Here is an 18,831-nt window from a genome sequence, read left to right as displayed (position 1 = left end):
AACAAATGAAAATCCTCTGAAAATTATTAAACCCATGAATGATTATTTTAAGTGCCTAAGATCACGCCACCACAATTTTAAATCACATTTAAATCGCTTAATTAATCATAAAAAAATACATTATAAAAGAAATTGTTATTAGGAGATGTAATATCGATCGCTTTAGCCTGGTAGTTTCACGGGTTTTCTTTCTCCAATTGATATGGGATCTCGGGAGAAATGTTTTGTTTTGCTCTCGAGCTGAGGTGGGATATCGGAATCAACAGGGCCACTGTCCTTGCTGGTATATCGCCTAGTGACTGGCTCTAATATCATTTGTAATAACTTAAGCCCACTGTTAGTAAATACGATTCGTTACTTATTGCCATCAGTCTCACGGTTTTAAAACGCGTCTACTTATAAGAAGTGTTTCGTTTCCTTCCACAACCAATGTGAGATCTCACCGTACAAGAGACTATTGGAATATTTGATGGAAAGTTAACACAATTATAAGGAATGTTTCGTTTTCCTCTCGAATCAACGTGGGATCTTGCAGTATGGAATATCAATAGAATATTTGGTGAAAAGTTAATGTGTCTGTGAATATTGATATTTCAACTTAATAAAATCAAGCGACAGGGTGTTATAGGTTACTATTATTTTTATTAAAAAACTAATAGAAAATTCATTATGTGAAAAATCCCGATAAATTGCAGTCACGTATAATTCTTGTCTTGACCTAATTACACGCATAAAAAAACGGACTTAAAAAGTGGCATATCGCTCGTAAAACTAGAATTAACATACTAGTATTAGGCTCGAATTTGGACACGGTTTAATATTTATGTAAAATAATTAAAAGAAAATGAGTGTCAACAACACTAATGATTTAATTTGTAAGCAAAATTTTAAATAATAATTTAAAAAAAAAAAAAAAAAGTGTGGGTGTGAAAAATATGGAGGGCAATCGAGTGGGGCCATGGATTGGTCCCCCATATGTGTCTTGGCATTTCATCAAGCACTTAACGTGCCTTCTCATTGGCCTGCACTGGGCCCCACTTTTCATCTTTAATTTTCATTCTTTTATATATATATATATCAAAATTATATATATATATATATATATCAATTATAGTTAAAAATAATATAATAATAATAAATAAATCTATATATATATATATATATATATATACGAACAACCCAATCCTATTTTTTTTTTCTTTTTTTTTATATATATTTTAAGAATATTTAACGTTTGTAACTGATATTAGTGATGTGTTGTGACAGGTAAATGTTCGATATTTGAAACCGGTATCGTGTATAAATGGAGCTTTTAAAATAATAACAATAAAGAAAAAAACTACCCGACAACCCAACCCCACCTGAAGACGGAAGGTTGGGTTGGATTAGGTTAGGAAGTCTATTCGGTCAGCACATTTATTTCTTAGGTCACCTTGAACCTCTCAATATTTGGGCCGGCCCATTTTATAATTTGAGAAGCCCATTTATTTCTCGGGTCATCTTGAACCTCTCAATGATTGGGCCGGCCCAGATAAAAGGGAAAGAACATCGCTATAAATACCCAAATTTTGACTACCAGTGACATTCCTTTTATCACTCCCTTTCTCTGTTCTTGGCGTTCGTGGTTTCTCCCATTCTTCTTCTCGGAAGCATCAGGTCAGTTTGTTTCTCGCTGAGTTTCTACAGTCATGTACCATTTGCTTCGCAGAATCATTCTAGTTAGAACTCCATTATCAGTCGGATCGTTTTCCGGATCTCCGTTGAAATCTCTTAGATTCTTATTGACTTCTTCCGAGATTGTATCGTCTCCGNGATCTCCGTTGAAATGTCTTAGATTCTTATTGACTTCTTCCGAGATTGTATCGTCTCCGAAATCTGCGTCGTTGGCTTCTAATTTTGTTGATTTTGAGAGCAATGAGAAGCCTGTGATTCTGTTATTTAAGAATCACGGATTCTCAAAATCACAAATCTCTGAGCTTATCAAGAAATTCCCTCAAGTTATATCAACAAACCCCGAAAAAACCCTATTGCCCAAATTGTTGTTCCTCCAATCTAAAGGCCTTTCTTCTCCTGAGGTTGCTAAATTAGTTTGTGGATTTCCTGCTATTCTAAAGCGAAGTTTAAACAGACAAATCATTCCATCCTTTAATTATATTCATGATTTGCTTCAAACTGAGGAGAAGACTATTGCAGCCATAAAACGGTGTGGGGGTCTTCTCACTTGGGATCTTCACAATTCTGCTCGTCCCAATGTTGAAATTTTGAGACAAATTGGAGTGCCTGATTCAAACATTGCAAGCATTCTTAGATCCCAGCCTCGAGTGTTTTTGATAAGTTCCATTCGATTTAAGGAGATTGTGGAGGAAGTTAAGGAAATGGGATTCAATCCTCTGCGATTGAAGTTTGTTGTTGCTGTTTTTGCTCTGCGAGCAATGAGCAAATCTACATGGAAAAAGAAGGTTGAAGTTTATAGGAAATGGGGATGGCCGGAAGAAGAGATCCTTTTTGCTTTTAGAAGGCACCCATGCTGTATGATGGCTTCTGAGGATAAGATTAACGGTGTAGTGGATTTTTTTGTCAACCAAATTGGATGTGAATCTTCTTACATTGCCAGAATACCTTCTTTAATTTCTCATAGTTTAAAGAAGAGGCTTGTTCCTAGAGGTTCTGTTTATCAAGTTTTGTTGTCAAATGGTTTGATTAAGAAACATGTGAATCTTCCTTTGTTGTTTGTGTCCACAGAAAAACGCTTCTTAGACAAATTCATCGAGCCTCATAAGAAGCGCATTCCTGAATTGTTCAAGTTGTATACAGAGAAATTAGAGGTTTCTTCAAAATAGAATGCTCATTCTCTTTTAAATGTTAATTTTTGCTTGGGTTCTTTTAGTTCATATGCTTATTGACTACTAAAATTTATTTAAGTTGATGAATTTTGATTTGTACTGTTTACATTGTTAGCTAGATGATGATATGAGCTGATTTGACTCGACGAACGAACGACTTTTGCATTTGAACGCAAGTCGTTTTGATGTCTTAGGTTTAGATCTACATTGTGTTTAGTTACATAAATGAATACCAAAAATGGGAATGTCCTTGTCCCTCATCTTTAGCTAGTTTCAGTTAATTTAGTTAATTTTGATTTAATAAGCGATGTGCTTTCTATAGCTAATTCACCATGTCGTGACAAGTTGAAAATGGTAGGGGAGTGATACCGAGCTAGAAGAGGCTCTTGCCACAACTAGTATTTAGATATATATCTGTACCCTCGAGAGAGATACTCAAAACTCGCTGGTAATGCACCCTATGAGCCCCCACCTATCAGGTGTCTAACGCATAGAATCACTCCAAAAAAATTTGATTTTTAGACTTTCAAAGGTACTGAGAGAGGTGTCTTCGACCTAACTGTAGGTTGACTTAACTGTTCGACTCCTAAAACAAAGGGGGGTGTCTTCTATTTAATACCTGTGCTAAAAAAAGTTTCAATAAATCACTCCAAAAAAATTTGATTTTTCGATTTTCAAAGGTACTGAGAGAGATGTCTCCGACTTAACTATTGTAATGAGAGATGTCTCGGACTTGACTGTTATAATCGACCCTTGAAATAAAAGGTGTCTCCCTATTTAATACCCTCCTCTACAAAAGGTTGACTTAACTGTTCTAACCGAAAGTTGAAATAAGAGGCGTCACCCTCTTTAATATCCTCTACTCAAAGTTCACTCCAAATTTTTTTGATTTGTGTTGATTGTCAAAAAAGTTTCCATAAATCACTACAATTTTTTTTTTAATTTTTTCTTAACCGTCCAAGGGTACTGAGAGATGTCCCGTGTGTACTTTAACTGTTCTAACAAAAAATTTTAATTTTTTCTTAACCATCAGATATATTGAGAAATGTCATGTCGGACTTAACTGTTCTAACCAACCGTTAATAAAGGGCTATTTACTGAGAGATGTGTCGTCCATACTTAACTTAACTGTTCTAACCAACAGTTAAAATAAAAGACGATTTATTAGAGGTAAAATTGATAAAATAGAAGAAAAAATAATTTCAATGTAAGATATTTTTTATTTGTATTATAATTTAAAAAGCATATTTAAATGAAAGAGAGATATATAATTATATTTTGGTACCAATTTGTTTTTGCACGGTCTATTACTTTTAAAGTTTCGCGGTTATGCCCCAAATCTCATTGTTATTCTGCATCATCTTCTTCCTCTCCATGTCGACTCTCTGAATTTCGTCGCCACCTTCTCTGTTTCCTCTATCGCTTCCTCAACCACTACAGTTTGTGCTCGATTCATATTGCACTGTTTGTTCTATGTTCATGACCTAGACGCGCTTGTTGACGACGGGGACCAGCCATTTGAAAATCGGTAATAATCTCTCTTGTTTTTTTTTGCATCTGCTAGGGCTTTACTTGACGACGAACATTTCTTTCTTCCTTAATTCTTTGTGGATTTTGCTTTTTGAGTGAATTTAGCGAGATTTGCATTTCGTTTGCTTCTTGATGTTGTATTTCGCTTACTCGGTCGATAATTGAGATCACTTCGCTGATACGGTCTTCTCACATCCTTTTCTTCTTCTTTTTCAATTACTGGATTCTGAGGGAGTGTTATCGCTTTTAACAATTTGGATTTATTCGTTTCATTCCGTTTTGTTAGTTATCAGCTAACATGCATTCGGCTACTTTTGACCAACTATGTTTCATCGCTACTCCGGTTGCAACGCTTTTCTTTTGAGTTCCCCTCCCATACAACTGACTGGCAGCTGAACAGGGGGAAAACAAAGGCGATTTTGTTTTAAATACTGCTTATTCGTTTCTTCTACGCATTTGAGTTTTTGTATGCTGGATTCAGCAATGAAACATTTGCTGGGTTTTCTTTCGCAAGTCGGTTGCTTTATTTTTCTCGTTTGAAGTCGTGCTTTCACGAACAACTATTCTCGCTCTAAAAGTACAATTTCTATGAAGAGGGTTTTTGGGTGAATGCAAGTGCTGGACTGGTACTTTATAGGATATTAAATCAGTGTGCTAAAACAAGTCTATAGAGTACATGCTACTCCTAAACTTCAATCACGTCATAACAGACATTAGTGCTTGTATGTGTGTTACAGATCGCTAAAAGCTCATGGCCCCGTCACGAAAGTCCAGAAGTGTTAATAAGCGGCTTTCTTCTGCTAATGAGGCCTCCTCAAGCAAATATCTGGAAGCTCCTAGCAAAGGCAAGCAGAAGGTATGTGAGTTTGTGGTGGAAGACGACTTATCCAAGATTTGTTCAGTCTGTCGACTTTCCACTTGCAAATAAAAGTGTGATATTTCGTTGTTTCAATTTATAACTTCAGTTGCTAATTGGTTACAGGCTATCTTATCTTGAAGTAAATTGCAGTGTCAGTCTAACTATTATCATAGTTTTCAGCTGTTGAAAGCTGATTGTCTAAATCGTGACTATATTCATATTTAGCAACTCATTTAACTCCATTTTCCTCTTATTTTTAGCTTTGTTTTTCGTTTTTTGTTTTTTTTTTATTTGAATCTTCTTATCATTTATTTTTAATTTTAATCAGTTGTTCACAACTTGTATAAGATATAATTTGGAGTCAATGGTGACCATTGATTAGTGTTGTCGTCGAAATCTCATCGCGAAGAACAATGATAAGTTTGGTTCAGGGTAGTTTTATAACCATCTTCTGATTATTTGCAGAAGAGGAAATTTGCTGACTTGTTAGGGCCTCAATGGAGCAGAGATGAGGTTGAGCAGTTCTATGAAGCATATCGTAAATATGGAAAAGATTGGAAGAAGGTTAGTATCAATTTATGGAATGGTCATGACAATGTTCTAGTGCTGTGAGCCAAGTGAATCTCATTGCCACAGAAAAATTGAGCCGTGAAACTTTAAGTATCTTGTTTCAAAATCATGCAATACTTTCTTCAAATTTTTTTCAGAAAACAAGCTTATACTTGTAATTTTCTTGTAGATGTCAATTAAATTTGTTACTGTAGTTGCACCTAATTCTTCAGTCTTAAACAGATACTGGTACTGTATTTGGGTTGCAACATTTTTGTCTGGTACTTTTGTGCAGGTAGCTGCTGCAGTAAGGAACCGTTCTACCGAAATGGTCGAGGCTCTTTTCACCATGAATAGGGTAAATCCCTTTTTCCTAATGATCTCAGCCCTCCCACTACTTATCTTAAATATTTGTATCGCCATTAATCTTTCTATACAAATGACTTTTCTGATTAAGTTTCNCCTAATGATCTCAGCCCTCCCACTACTTATCTTAAATATTTGTATTGCCATTAATCTTTCTATACAAATGACTTTTCTGATTAAGTTTCCAGTAAACTTGTCTGTTGTATGTCGTATTCCTAGTATCGGGGACCTATACTGTGTATTTGTTGCAAACAACCCCATTTTCTTCCCTATACTTATTATCTGATCATAATGTCTCTGCTGCATGTTTTATGTGTTGCTTGTGTTCTCTGTGATCTCTATATCGTGTACTAAAGGTCATGAAAATTTTGAGTTGTCATTTAATATTCAGTTTTCTTTTATCTGATCAAAAAACCTTTTTAGTCCGTGGCCACTTTGATTGTTGGCGCTCTTTTGGAGTTTCACTTTCACGATTTAAATTGGTACTGTGATTTATCTTGTTACCTTTTCCTGCATCGTTATATTTTTTGGAATTCTGGTCGTGGCTTGTAAAATTATTGGAAAACATATATACTTAATATTTGGAAATGTCAACACTGTGACACCATCTTGTTATTGTGGTTTTTCTGAAATGCGTATGCACATTCTGTTGATTTCAGGCCTATTTATCACTTCCAGAGGGCACTGCTTCAGTTGTTGGGTTAATTGCAATGATGACTGATCATTACAGCGTACTGGTAAGATTTTTTCTCTATCTGTGTGTTATTTTCTCCCTTCTTTCTTTTCTTTACCCCTCACCCCCTCTTGTTTTGAAATAGAACTGTGTATATACTCAATTTAGATATTTTCTTTCATCAATATAAGTTTTTGTCTCCCCAGAGTTTATTTTTGTCAATATCAAGCTAATTTACCCTGGTTCATCGTCCTTTGATCTAGAAGGGATGCAAGTTGCGGGTGAATTTTTTAGTTTTTAGTTTGTTTAAAGATAAGATATTGTATGCGTTGAAAAAAGGTGTACAAAGCTTTGAAGATTATATAAATGCTCACTACGATAAGCAAACAATGGACCATATAAGGATGCTCTTCAAATAGGATCTTTATGATATAAAATCATCGGCAATGATTGGTCTGCACTTCTAGATTCTTCCTCCTTTAATGGGCACACGAAGCTCTCATGACCCTACAGATGAACTGAAAGTAATTCTTCTTTTAGCCCGTCATAATAATCAACCAAAATGCATAAGGAAGTCTGAAAGTGGAAGGGACATGAATAGTGCTTTAACTTTAGAAGGGCTTTTGCCTTTTATTGTTTGGAGGATATTTTGGGTGTTTCCCTCCTTCATACGCTTGAAGGCTTCTTTCACAGCCTCAATCATGGCAACAGAGTATTGACGTTTGGAAATTGTGGAAAGTTTTCTTGCCAGGCCCAGTTTCATTATATCTTTTGACAATATGAAGTCCATCCCAAAATTATTTTGATAAAAAATTGTGGAAACTCAAAGTGAAAAGGGAAGTAAAGTTCTTCATGTGGACTCTCCATGCTAGAATCAACACTTTGATGAATTGATGAAATTTAGTGAGAGAACATTAGCATCTCCCTCTGCCCTCCCTCTACTGGTTTGTGCTGCAAAATCACAATGAAAGTCAGAATTTTATCACCCTTAAGTACTTTGTGCTCCATTGCTGTATTGGGCTCTGAAAGTATTTATTAATCTCTTCTAAGAGCTGAAAACATTGAAGCATCTTTCCATTTGAGGGTTATGTATGAAACGTAGAAATAGGAATGTAGATGTAGCATATATTTCTTCTGCAATATTTTGTTCAATGTATTTTGTTTCTATATTAGCATATTGGATTTGCATGGGAGTTACAGAGTATTGTAAAGCTATTGTTGAGTTCATATGGCTCTTCTGAGGTCTAAATTGATAGATGCGTTGTCAGAGAGACAGTGAAAGTGAGCAAGAAAGTAATGAGGATTCAGGAGCAACAAGAAAGCCTCAAAAGCGACTGCGTGGAAAGTCACGAAATAACAACTCAAAGGGATTGGATGCACATTTTGGAGATGCTTCACAATCACAGTCACTTCCAACAAACTATGGCTGCCTGTCATTGTTGAAGAAAAGGCGTTCTGGTAGGAAATGTCTCAAATTTCTTTCTTAGGTGAATAAGGTTTTCTGTACTTGTACTNTTGAGCTAGCAATGTCTCTTTTCGTTACATTGTCTGTTTTTTAACTTTTAAAATCATTTACGGAAAATTGCTGTCACGTTTTCGGATTTCATTTATTGGTGTTAATGTGGATGGTGTTAGGAATTAAACCTCATGCTGTTGGAAAACGGACTCCGCGCGTCCCTGTATCATATTCATACGATAAAGATAGTAGAGAGAGGATTTTTTCACCTTCCAGGCATACTAGTAAGCTAAAGGTTGATGATCCAAATGATGATGATGTTGCTCATGAGATAGCTTTAGTTTTAACAGAGGCTTCGCAACGCGATGGTTCTCCTCAACTTTCACAAACACCAAATCCGAAAATAGAAGGTCATGTACTTTCACCTATCCGAAATGACAGGATGGTAATTATTCATAGCTTTTAGAAACACTTTACCACTATTTTGAACATGTAAAGGGATTGACTTCAAGTAATTTTGATATTCAGCGAAGTGAATCAGACATGATGAGTACAAAGTTTCGATGTAGTGAAATGGATGAAGGTGGTTGTGAATTAANTCAAGTAATTTTGATATTCAGCGAAGTGAATCAGACATGATGAGTACGAAGTTTCGATGTAGTGAAATGGATGAAGGTGGTTGTGAATTAAGCTTAGGAAGCACTGGAGCTGATAATGCAGACTATGATCAGGGGAAAAATACTCGTGAGATTCAAAGAAAGGGTAAAAGGTACTACGGAAAGAAGGCAGAAGTTGAAGAAAGTATGTATAACCACTTGGATGACATCAAGGAAGCTTGTAGTGGGACTGAAGAGGGGCAAAAGTCAGGCAGTTTGAGGGGAAAACTTGAAACTGAGGATTTTGATGTAAAATCTGTGAGAACCTCTTTTAAAGGCCCAAGGAAGAGAAGTAAGAAAGCTCTATTTGGAGGTAAGCTGAAAAATAAATTTGAATTGGGTTGTCTACCCTTCTTTTGTATTTTGTATTTATCTGTTCTATTAATTTTTTAAGGACAGATTATTAGCTTAGTTTTCCTTCTTGACTAAAGTTTTGTCTATTTTTCTTCCTTTGTTAATAAAATTTCAATGGTGCATATTTTCTTATGTTTGGGATGGTTTTGTGTCTTGTGAAATGGACGAGAGTGTGAAACGGACTAGAGATTATAACTGGATTTTGAATTCATTGTTCAAGTTTTAAAGTAGTTTTTGTTATGGTTTGGTAGTCAGTAAATTCCTGTATTCATATGTTTGATTAGAGATGGCAAGTTTTGGAAGCTTTAACAAGTTATGGATCAGTTGTGGCATTAGGTCTTTTAGATTCGGAGTACAATTTATAATCACTGTACTTATCACATATCACTAGAAGTGGCCATTTCTTTCTTTTGGATGCTGCCTCTATATTATAATCAATCAATCAATTATTGTTTAAAGTTTGGTAAAAACTTGAAGGGTGGAAAAGTAATGTGTTGTGGTTCTTCTATTTTTAATTTGAAAATGCGAATTTGTATGTATGTATTTTAAGATGTTGCCTCTAGCCACTATTTCTATCATTAGATATTCAAATGCATGCGTGATTCTTTTTTTTTTCTTTTTTTTCTTTTTTCTTTTTGATGTTTTCATAACCGAATAAAGGTCATGTTCTTATCTTTAATTCTTTTGGTTGTTCTCTGTTCAGATGAATGCTCGGCATTTGATGCACTGCAAACTTTAGCTGATTTGTCTTTGATGATGCCAGACACTACTGCTGACACTGGTAAAAATTATTCTTCAATNGGTTCTTCTATTTTTAATTTGAAAATGTGAATTTGTATGTATGTATTTTTAGATGTTGCCTCTAGCCACTATTTCTATCATTAGATATTCAAANGAGTACAATTTATAATCACTGTACTTATCACATATCACTAGAAGTGGCCATTTCTTTCTTTTGGATGCTGTCTCTATATTATAATCAATCAATCAATCAATTATTGTTTAAAGTTTGGTAAAAACTTGAAGGGTGGAAAAGTAATGTGTTGTAGTTCTTCTATTTTTAATTTGAAAATGCGAATTTGTATGTATGTATTTTAAGATGTTGCCTCTAGCCACTATTTCTATCATTAGATATTCAAATGCATGCGTGATTCTTTTTTTTTTCTTTTTTCTTTTTGATGTTCTCATAACCGAATAAAGGTCATGTTCTTATCTTTAATTCTTTTGGTTGTTCTCTGTTCAGATGAATGCTCGGCATTTGATGCACTGCAAACTTTAGCTGATTTGTCTTTGATGATGCCAGACACTACTGCTGACACTGGTAAAAATTATTCTTCAATTAAAATTTATTTTTGAGGCTTGTCTCATGAAAGCTACTTATACATTGTGTTTTGGTTCGTTTTTTTTTTTTAATTCTTTTGGTTGCCAACTATTCTTCATCGCTTCATGCATCTCTAGGCTGTTTCCTCTTTCTTCATAATACTATTGGGGAAAGCTTACAGAAAGGTGGCGTATGAACTGATTGTTTCAAAATATGGAGTAAATGTGATATTGGTTGCCATAAAAATTCAGTAAATAGAATGCCAACTAGAAAAAAAGAAGAAAAAAAGTTAAGTCAGTATAAAATGCCAGCAATTGCTAGAGGTGAAGTTGTAATCCTGATTTAACTGAAGCTGGGGCTAGCCATAAGTGCGTAGGATGTTGAGTAAATGGAAAATTGTAGTTTGATTGACACTCAAGTTACTCAACTTGCATTCATCTAATTTTTATTCCAGCAAAGAAGTTTCCAACATATGGGCATGTTGCAATCTAATATCTAGGATGGCTGCACACATTTGATTTAATGAGCTAATTTTGGTCATATCCTCTATGTTCAAACTCTCCCAGCTTGTTACTAAATCAATGAACTCTTGCAATTCAATTGGATATGCTTGAATTTATTAGATGAAATCAAATTTGGTGGGTTTGAAATAAATTCTCTGTTTTGCGACTATCATTATCAATTCCTCCCCCCTCCCCTTCCTTCCTCAACCATTAGAGTGATGATGAACATGATCATTTTGTTTCTCTATATTAGAGCCTTCTGCAAAGGTTAAAGAAGAAAATCTTGATGTCATGGACAAGTCTAAAATGAAAGGGAATCATTCAGTTGTGGGAGCTGGAATCTCTGCTTCCAAGACATCTAAGACGGGAAAGGCTTCAGGCAACAATGTTGGTCCTATTCCTGAAGCAGAAGGAATTCAAGGATCCAATAATGGAAATCGTAAAAGGAAACAGAAGTCCTCTCCATTTAAAGTAAGGATGGATTGGAATCATAATTTTGCTGGTTTTAAATTGCTGCTGTCTTTTTTTTTATCATTTGTCTGTTTTGGAATGCATTTTGACAATATGGAAATTTATGGTCACAGATTTCATCTAAAGATGAAGATAGCAATGATTCTCGTGTCAATGACACTCCAAAAACCAAGGTGTGGGTCTTATTCGATCCTTGTTTTAGAAGAGTCCTTCAATTCATCTTAATTCTTTATTTTTTAATATGTTATATAGCTAAGANTAAGGTGTGGGTCTTATTTGATCCTTGTTTTAGAAGAGTCCTTCAGTTCATCTTAATTCTTTATTTTTTAATATGTTATATAGCTAAGAATTTAAAATGAACTCACATTTTGACTTAATGTATTTTGTTATCCTATTATTGTTCTTTTTTCTTTTTCAAACAAGAATCAAACTTTCTATTGATGGATGATAAGATAGAAAAATGTTCAGGGATTCAAACACTTGTATGGAGTGAAAAGAAAACCAAACAACCAAAAAACTTTTCATCTATAAGAAGCTTCCACTGTGACCTGATGGCAATATTCCAAAGAACATTAAGCTTGCCATTGAGTTGAGAGCCAAAAAACTTCTATTGATTTTTTTCTTATAATAAACTAACAGTGCATATATATTTTTTTTGATAATAAACATTTTTTCATGAAAAGAGAAGAAAGCATACATAAGTAAGGTGAGAAGATATCANCTTGAGTTGAGAGCCAAAAAACTTCTATTGATTTTTTTTCTTATAATAAACTAATAGGAAAAGAGAAGAAAGCATACATAAGTAAGGTGAGAAGATATCAGCCCAACTAAAACCGATTTGATTACGAAAAGTTCTTCCATATGGCGATAATTAAATAATTGTCGTAATTTAGAGAAAAGTGCCTAGGTGGGACTCTATACGGAGCCATATCCTTGCCATCCAAATTCAAAAGCATAACTTTTAATAGTATAGGTCCATAGTGNGCATAACTTTTAACAGCATAGGTCCATAGTGGTCAGATTTTAAATCTTGCTTAGAGTTTCNACATAACTTTTAATAGTATAGGTCCATAGTGGTCAGATTTTAAATCTTGCTTAGAGTTTCCTCAAGGGTAAACTTAGATAATCGAAAGGCTGGGCCTCAGCTAAGCATTAGAATGCCTGTGCTTTAAAAACCATTTCCTATGGGAGACAAAACAAAGTACCAACCTTCTGCTCTGAACTTGCAACGGAGGAACAAATGAGCTAGTGCTACATTTTTTTTTTTGAAGGAAAAGGCAGGAAACAGAGGGAGATGATGCCTTAATTGTAAATCTCCACTGAAGCCTATCTTGGTATTGATACTTCTGTGAGCAATAGCGCCTAGGAAAAAATTAATTGCCTTAGGAACTCTACCTATCCTGACTTCCTTCCTGTTAATACTTATCTCTAACAGTTGTGCCTTTGAAGGTTTACATGGTGAACAACAACAATTAACCAGTACTTTCATTTCTCCTTCGTGTTAACTTCATAGATTTTGGTTTTCCATTGCCCTGTATGTTTCTAAGAAAGGCTTTATGCTCGTGATTTTGTTTACAATTGGCTCTTGCTCCAGAAAACTTCGTTTCCCCCCCTAATTTCATACCTTCTGTTTTTGTTTTAGGCTACAGATGATGGAAAGAGTTCTTTTGGTAAAGTTAAACGGTCCCCTCATAATGCTGGACTGGCAAAATCTAGCAAAATATCAAAACCTCTAGATCATCATTCATCTTCTAGTACTGACCATAAAAGAGAAGATGGTGACTATGCTTTATCCACAACACAAGTTCCATCAATTAACCCAATCAGCTTGCCTACCAAAATGAGGAGCAGGCGGAAGATGGACCTGCTGAAGTCGCAAAGAGATTCAAAGATTGCTGATAACATTTTGATTGATCAACTTAATGTAACTGCTCATTCATTAGATGATAGACCACATGATCTCAAGGTTACTATTTCTGGTCATGACATAAATTTTCTTGGATACTGGATCCTGAATTGTTTACTGTATGTTTGTAATTGCAGGAGCAGCATTCTAATTGCCTATCTTGGCATAAATTGCGTAGATGGTGTGTTTTTGAGTGGCTCTACAGTGCAATTGATTTCCCATGGTTTGCAAAATGTGAGTTTGTAGAGTACTTAAATCACGTTGGATTAGGTCACATTCCTAGATTGACACGTGTTGAATGGGGTGTTATTCGAAGGTATTTTTTTTCAACTTGTCCATTTGTATCCTGTTGACTCATTTCGAGACACTATCTATAGAAGACCAATATTGTAGTTTTGTCTTGATTCAGTTCCCTTGGGAGACCGCGGAGATTCTCTGCACAATTCTTGAAGGAAGAAAAACAGAAGCTAAATCAATATAGGGAATCTGTTAGGAAACACTATGCTGAACTTCGTGCAGGCACAAGGGAAGGACTTCCAACCGATTTAGCTCGGCCATTATCTGTTGGACAGCGTGTTATTGCCATTCATCCAAAAACAAGAGAGATCCACGATGGAAGTGTACTTACTGTTGACTATAGCAGGTGTCGTGTTCAGTTTGACCGACCTGAACTTGGGGTTGAATTTGTCATGGTAATTATGTTTTCATGATTTCTTTATTTTTATGGTTTGTTCATTTGATAGAATTGAGATTGCCGTAGATCCTTACAGTTTCATGTGGGCGATCTCATCCCCAAGTATTAAGGATTCCCAAATAAGACAACGGTTTAAACTACATGTCAGAAACAAGAGACTGTTTTCTGACAGGTTTCTTAATTTTAGATGATGATCATAGGCACAACACTTTGCTTAACGTCGGTATTTTCCACAGAAAAAGAAGCTCACTTATGGATTGTTTTATTTTTAGTTATGTATGTACGATTTATATTTGAGTGGCATGGTTTGACTCCTCCATCACAGGATATCGAGTGTATGCCTTTAAATCCAGTTGAAAACATGCCTGCAAATTTGTCAAGACATGGCGTGACTCTCGATAAGATATTTGGTAATCTCAATGAGGTTAAGATTAATGGCTTACTGAAGGAAGCGAAGATTGAAGACTATATAAAATCAACCAGTAACGATAAACTTGAAAGCACCGATGGTTCTGTGTTTATTTCCCCTTCCACTCATCATATCAACAAATTAATTAAACAGGCAAAGGTTAGTGTTCTGCTACTTTTTTTTTTTGAATTAGATGATATGCATTAGTAGCTTATTTGAGCATATTTCTCCACGTCATCACATTGGCATGCTACCATGTAGCTAAGGTCATATTATTATCAATATAGAATTATAGATTACGTAATTGGATTGTATTCTTCTACATTTCAGACATGCATAATTGGATTCCAAAATCTGCATTCTTTCAACTGAAAACAATGAATGTCACTATGATAGACCTCTAACAAACACAGGTAATTCAGCCTTATCTAGAGCTTTTAGAGGAAGTCAATAGAATCAAGTATTCTTACAGACGATATCCAATAACCAATGCTCAAGTCTCCTCCCATCTGGCAGCTTTGTCCTTCAAAAACTGTAATTCCTTTTCGACCAATCCTTCCAAAAAGAGCCTTAATTGCACTCATTTAAAAAACCCTAGCTTTATTTTACCTTTTGTTTTTCTAAATACTTTTTGAATACTTCTTATTCCTCTATAGGTGTTCTGTCATTCTTCTGTCTTATACACTTAGTTTCATAGAATAACAAAGACTCGTCTTAATTCTGGGGTTTTGAGATAACTGAGTTTGGCTTGAAATGCTTACTCTATAGTTAGGCCTACACATTATTTTTGACCTGCCGGTAAGTGATAAAGGAATTGTTCGTGGCCAGGTCGACCTTGGGTGCTCTAATCTACAAACTAAATTTGGGCTTAATGAGACTGTCGGTATCCAACAGGAGGCAAGTTCCCAACTTTCTGTCCTTGCTCAAATTCAAGCTAAAGAAGCTGATGTTCATGCTCTGTCTGAATTGTCACGTGCACTTGACAAGAAGGTAGTTCATCATATTAGCTTCATATTATCAACTTTATGTCAAGATTTCAATTATAAGAAAACAAGTGTTATATTGCAGTATCAAAAAGAAATTACCATTTTTGAGGATTCTCACTATCTCAAGTCCCACAATGGACCAACTCCCATTCCTCCAATCTTCCTAACTCCCTGCATTTATAATCCAACAAAACCCTCCTAAGTAATTACCATTATATCTTTAATAGTATCCTAATGACATTCCCTATACATTTTCATTAATACTTGTAACATTTTATTTGTCCTACATTTTCATTAATACTTGTAACATTTTATTTGTCCTACGCTGGGAGAGACTAGTTTGAAAGGTAGAAATCTATTTTGCTTTAACCTTTACATCAAATTGAATGTCTTTTAACCTGACTGATGCGTGCCTAAATCTAGGAGGTGGTGGTGTCTGAATTGAAGCGCTTGAATGATGAGGTGTTGGAAAACCAAATAAATGGAGACAACTTGCTCAAGGATTCAGAGAACTTTAAGAAGCAATATGCTGCTGTGCTATTACAGTTGAATGAAGTTAATGAACAGGCATGCGTTTTAATGATCACATTTCCAGCTTAATCCCATTTTTTTTTATTCAAGTGCTTATTTTTCTTAGTATATATAGGTCTCCTCTGCTCTGTATAGCTTGAGGCAGCGCAATACGTATCAAGGGACTTCACCATTAATGTTCCTCAAGCCAGTGCATGATTTGGGTGACCCTTGCTCTCATGCTCAAGAACCCGGTTCCCATGTGGCTGAAATTGTGGGAAGTTCCAGAGCAAAGGCTCAAACAATGATCGATGAAGCAATGCAGGTTTAACCTTTACTATTATCTAACCATTTTGATCATCAGTTGGTCGGTGTTTAGGTATTATGAGTAGTCTATCTTCCGCTGGATGTTCATGTAAATAATGGACATACTTGTCTAGTCAATTGTTAACTAATATGAATTTTCACAAAACTATTAATTACTAAATTACTTCGTAGGACTAATTTTTTCTTATAATTTCAACTAATTGACTGCATAAATCAAATTTCAACTAGAACAATCTGTAGAATAAAATACACAATTTCATTTCCCAAACATTAATTCTCTTGCATTTCCATATATGTATCTTTAAGATTGTGTACCTTTTAAATCCCATATTTTAAACCCTCAGATATTTAATATCTATATCCATTGAACAAAATTCACTATCCAATCAAACCATTAGAGAGACGTAATGTACTTCATGATATTTAGATTTGCTTAAAAGTAACTGTGATTATCATGCATGTACTTCAAATCTTTACACTGTAAAATTTCATCAAGTTATTGAATCATCCAAGTCCTAAATGCTTCCTTCAGAGTCCATGTTGGAGATCTCTTTTCCTGTAGATTTTGTGCTTCCTCTGACTTCATTTGCTGTTAACAATCATTTCAGGCAATTCTTGCTCTGAAAAAAAGAGAAAGTAATTTGGAGAACATTGAAGAAGCCATTGATTTTGTGAGTAATAAACTCTCAGTAGATGATTTGGCCTTGCCAACTGTGAAATCAACATCTGCAGACACTAGTAATGCCACTCAAGTATCTCAGAATCATTTCAATGCGGGTGCATCAAACCCATCANTACTAGTAATGCCACTCCAGTATCTCAGAATCATTTCAATGCGGGTGCATCAAACCCATCAGCTGCTAATTATGTAGTTGGTTCCAAGTCCAATAGCCCATCCGACAAGCCTGAAGTGGAGATCCCTTCAGAACTTATTGCGCACTGTGTAGCCACTTTACTCATGATTCAGGTAAAGGGAGCTTCATTCGAGTCTTCCTCTCAATTATGTATTATTTGTCCGGAATGATTTTGAATCAATGATCTATGACCCCCAATTTGTTTCTGATTTTCTGTTTTGCATAAATAAGAAGATTTGGTTGTTTATTCATCACAAACTGATTCATACAGTTCAAGGGGATATTAGAAGAGGGACTTCTTACACTGTAACCGTTGACAAATTGGTGTTGCAATTTTTTCTTGTTTTGTGGAAAGGCAGGGAAATCGTCTCATTAGACTTGTCGAGTATTATTGTGATCTTGCATATTGTTGGTTGCGAATCATGTACATAATAGTCAAGTACTTTTAGCATGCTTGGTTCTCGTTTCTCTTGCGTATGAGGATAATAGTTTGATTGTTGCTATAAACATGCANTTGATTTCCAAATCCTGATTGTTGCTATAAACATGCAGAAATGCACAGAACGACAGTTTCCGCCAGCTGATGTTGCTCAGGTACTGGATTCTGCTGTCAATAGTTTGCAGCCATGTTGTCCTCAGAACCTTCCACTATATGCAGAAATACAGAAATGCATGGGAATTATAAGGAGCCAGATACTTGCGCTTATACCTACATAGGTTCAAATCCGCTTCCCATGTGTTAAGACAAATTGAAAAGGTGAGTAAATACGTCTTAGATATAATATTTTGGCCTCACTTTTTGAATTATAAATGTGTATCTCCTTGGCTATCAGTTTCTTTGTCTGACTGTACCATAGACTGGAATTATGTATAAATCCTTGTAGTTTGAGCAAATTGTAGTTTCATTGAATGAAAATCAATCTTCTACCTNCTTTGTCTGACTGTACCATAGACTGGAATTATGTATAAATCCTTGTAAAACGAGCAAATTGTAGTTTCATTGAATGAAAATCAATCTTCTACCTGCTTCTGCATTAGTCGTATTGTTCCTTCCTCTTTTTAATCAGCTTAAGTACTTTTCCTTTAGGGGTAGCTTAGTTACTTATAGCTTCATGATTTTGGGTTAGATTTTGAGACTATAATCTTCATTTTCGTTGGTGATTATTAATCCTTTGAACTAGAAGTCTAGAATATCTAAGCTGGTAGAAAATTAATTATGTTCAAGGCTAGTTGTAAACGCTTAGAAGCAAATCACTGTCTAGAAGAGGCATTTAAGTGATAGAAGCCATGAATGTATAGGGAAAAAACTTCTCTTACCATCAAATGAATTCAAGCCATTGGATTTAAAGAAAGTTGCAATTTCATAACAAAAGAATGTTGCAATATAAGAAAGGGAGGCTAAACAGCGATTTTTCGCAAAGTGAAACCAAGTCAATCAAGTGTTTTAGGCTCATGAATCTGAGATTTAATAGTTTTCCTTGTTCAAAATACCAGGAACAGCAACCCTATAGGGCTTAAAAACTGCCTTGTCGACTCCTTCTTCAAGTTATTCCCCATTCTTCAG

At 35.2% G+C, this 18,831-nt stretch overlaps 2 protein-coding genes across 3 annotated transcripts; both read left to right on the top strand.

The window, feature by feature from the left end:
- The first annotated feature begins 1,598 nt into the window (after positions 1–1,598).
- Positions 1,599–2,866, top strand: LOC111799822 (transcription termination factor MTERF5, chloroplastic-like). Its single transcript, XM_023683300.1, has 2 exons — positions 1,599–1,765; positions 1,826–2,866. Exons 1-2 carry the CDS (start codon positions 1,689–1,691, stop codon positions 2,838–2,840), a joined length of 1,092 nt encoding a protein of 363 aa, XP_023539068.1. The 5' UTR covers positions 1,599–1,688; the 3' UTR covers positions 2,841–2,866.
- A 1,274-nt stretch (positions 2,867–4,140) lies between these two features.
- On the top strand, positions 4,141–18,197 carry LOC111800370 (protein ALWAYS EARLY 3-like). 2 transcript variants are annotated; one of them, XM_023684028.1, is made up of 21 exons: positions 4,141–4,371; positions 5,111–5,229; positions 5,698–5,796; positions 6,077–6,139; positions 6,807–6,884; positions 8,089–8,278; positions 8,456–8,721; positions 8,897–9,245; positions 9,990–10,067; positions 11,364–11,581; positions 11,695–11,754; positions 13,224–13,547; positions 13,625–13,803; positions 13,897–14,179; positions 14,507–14,749; positions 15,419–15,580; positions 16,000–16,143; positions 16,223–16,411; positions 17,022–17,146; positions 17,209–17,380; positions 17,820–18,197. In XM_023684028.1, the coding sequence occupies exons 2-21, from the start codon at positions 5,125–5,127 to the stop codon at positions 17,982–17,984; spliced, it is 3,492 nt and encodes a 1,163-aa protein (XP_023539796.1). In that variant the 5' UTR covers positions 4,141–4,371; positions 5,111–5,124; the 3' UTR covers positions 17,985–18,197. The 2 variants fall into 2 exon arrangements, with proteins under 2 accessions (XP_023539796.1, XP_023539795.1); XM_023684027.1 differs by having other exon boundaries at positions 8,077–8,278.
- The last annotated feature ends 634 nt before the right edge of the window (positions 18,198–18,831 follow it).

The sequence above is a fragment of the Cucurbita pepo genome, chromosome LG08 (genome assembly GCF_002806865.2).
Source record: "Cucurbita pepo subsp. pepo cultivar mu-cu-16 chromosome LG08, ASM280686v2, whole genome shotgun sequence".
Taxonomy (NCBI): Eukaryota; Viridiplantae; Streptophyta; class Magnoliopsida; order Cucurbitales; family Cucurbitaceae; genus Cucurbita; species Cucurbita pepo.
Note: the sequence above shows the minus strand (reverse complement) of the source record. Positions and strands in the feature narration are given on the sequence as shown.

Coding starts and splice junctions, on each gene's coding strand:
- LOC111799822 (XM_023683300.1), top strand. CDS start 1,689: ATGTACCATTTGCTTCGCAGAATCATTCTAGTTAGAACTCCATTATCA. Junction 1,766..1,825: donor TTTTCCGGATCTCCGTTGAA/ATCTCTTAGATT, acceptor ATCTCCGTTGAA/ATGTCTTAGATTCTTATTGA.
- LOC111800370 (XM_023684027.1), top strand. CDS start 5,125: ATGGCCCCGTCACGAAAGTCCAGAAGTGTTAATAAGCGGCTTTCTTCT. Junction 11,582..11,694: donor AGAAGTCCTCTCCATTTAAA/GTAAGGATGGAT, acceptor TTATGGTCACAG/ATTTCATCTAAAGATGAAGA. Junction 11,755..13,223: donor ATGACACTCCAAAAACCAAG/GTGTGGGTCTTA, acceptor TTTTTGTTTTAG/GCTACAGATGATGGAAAGAG.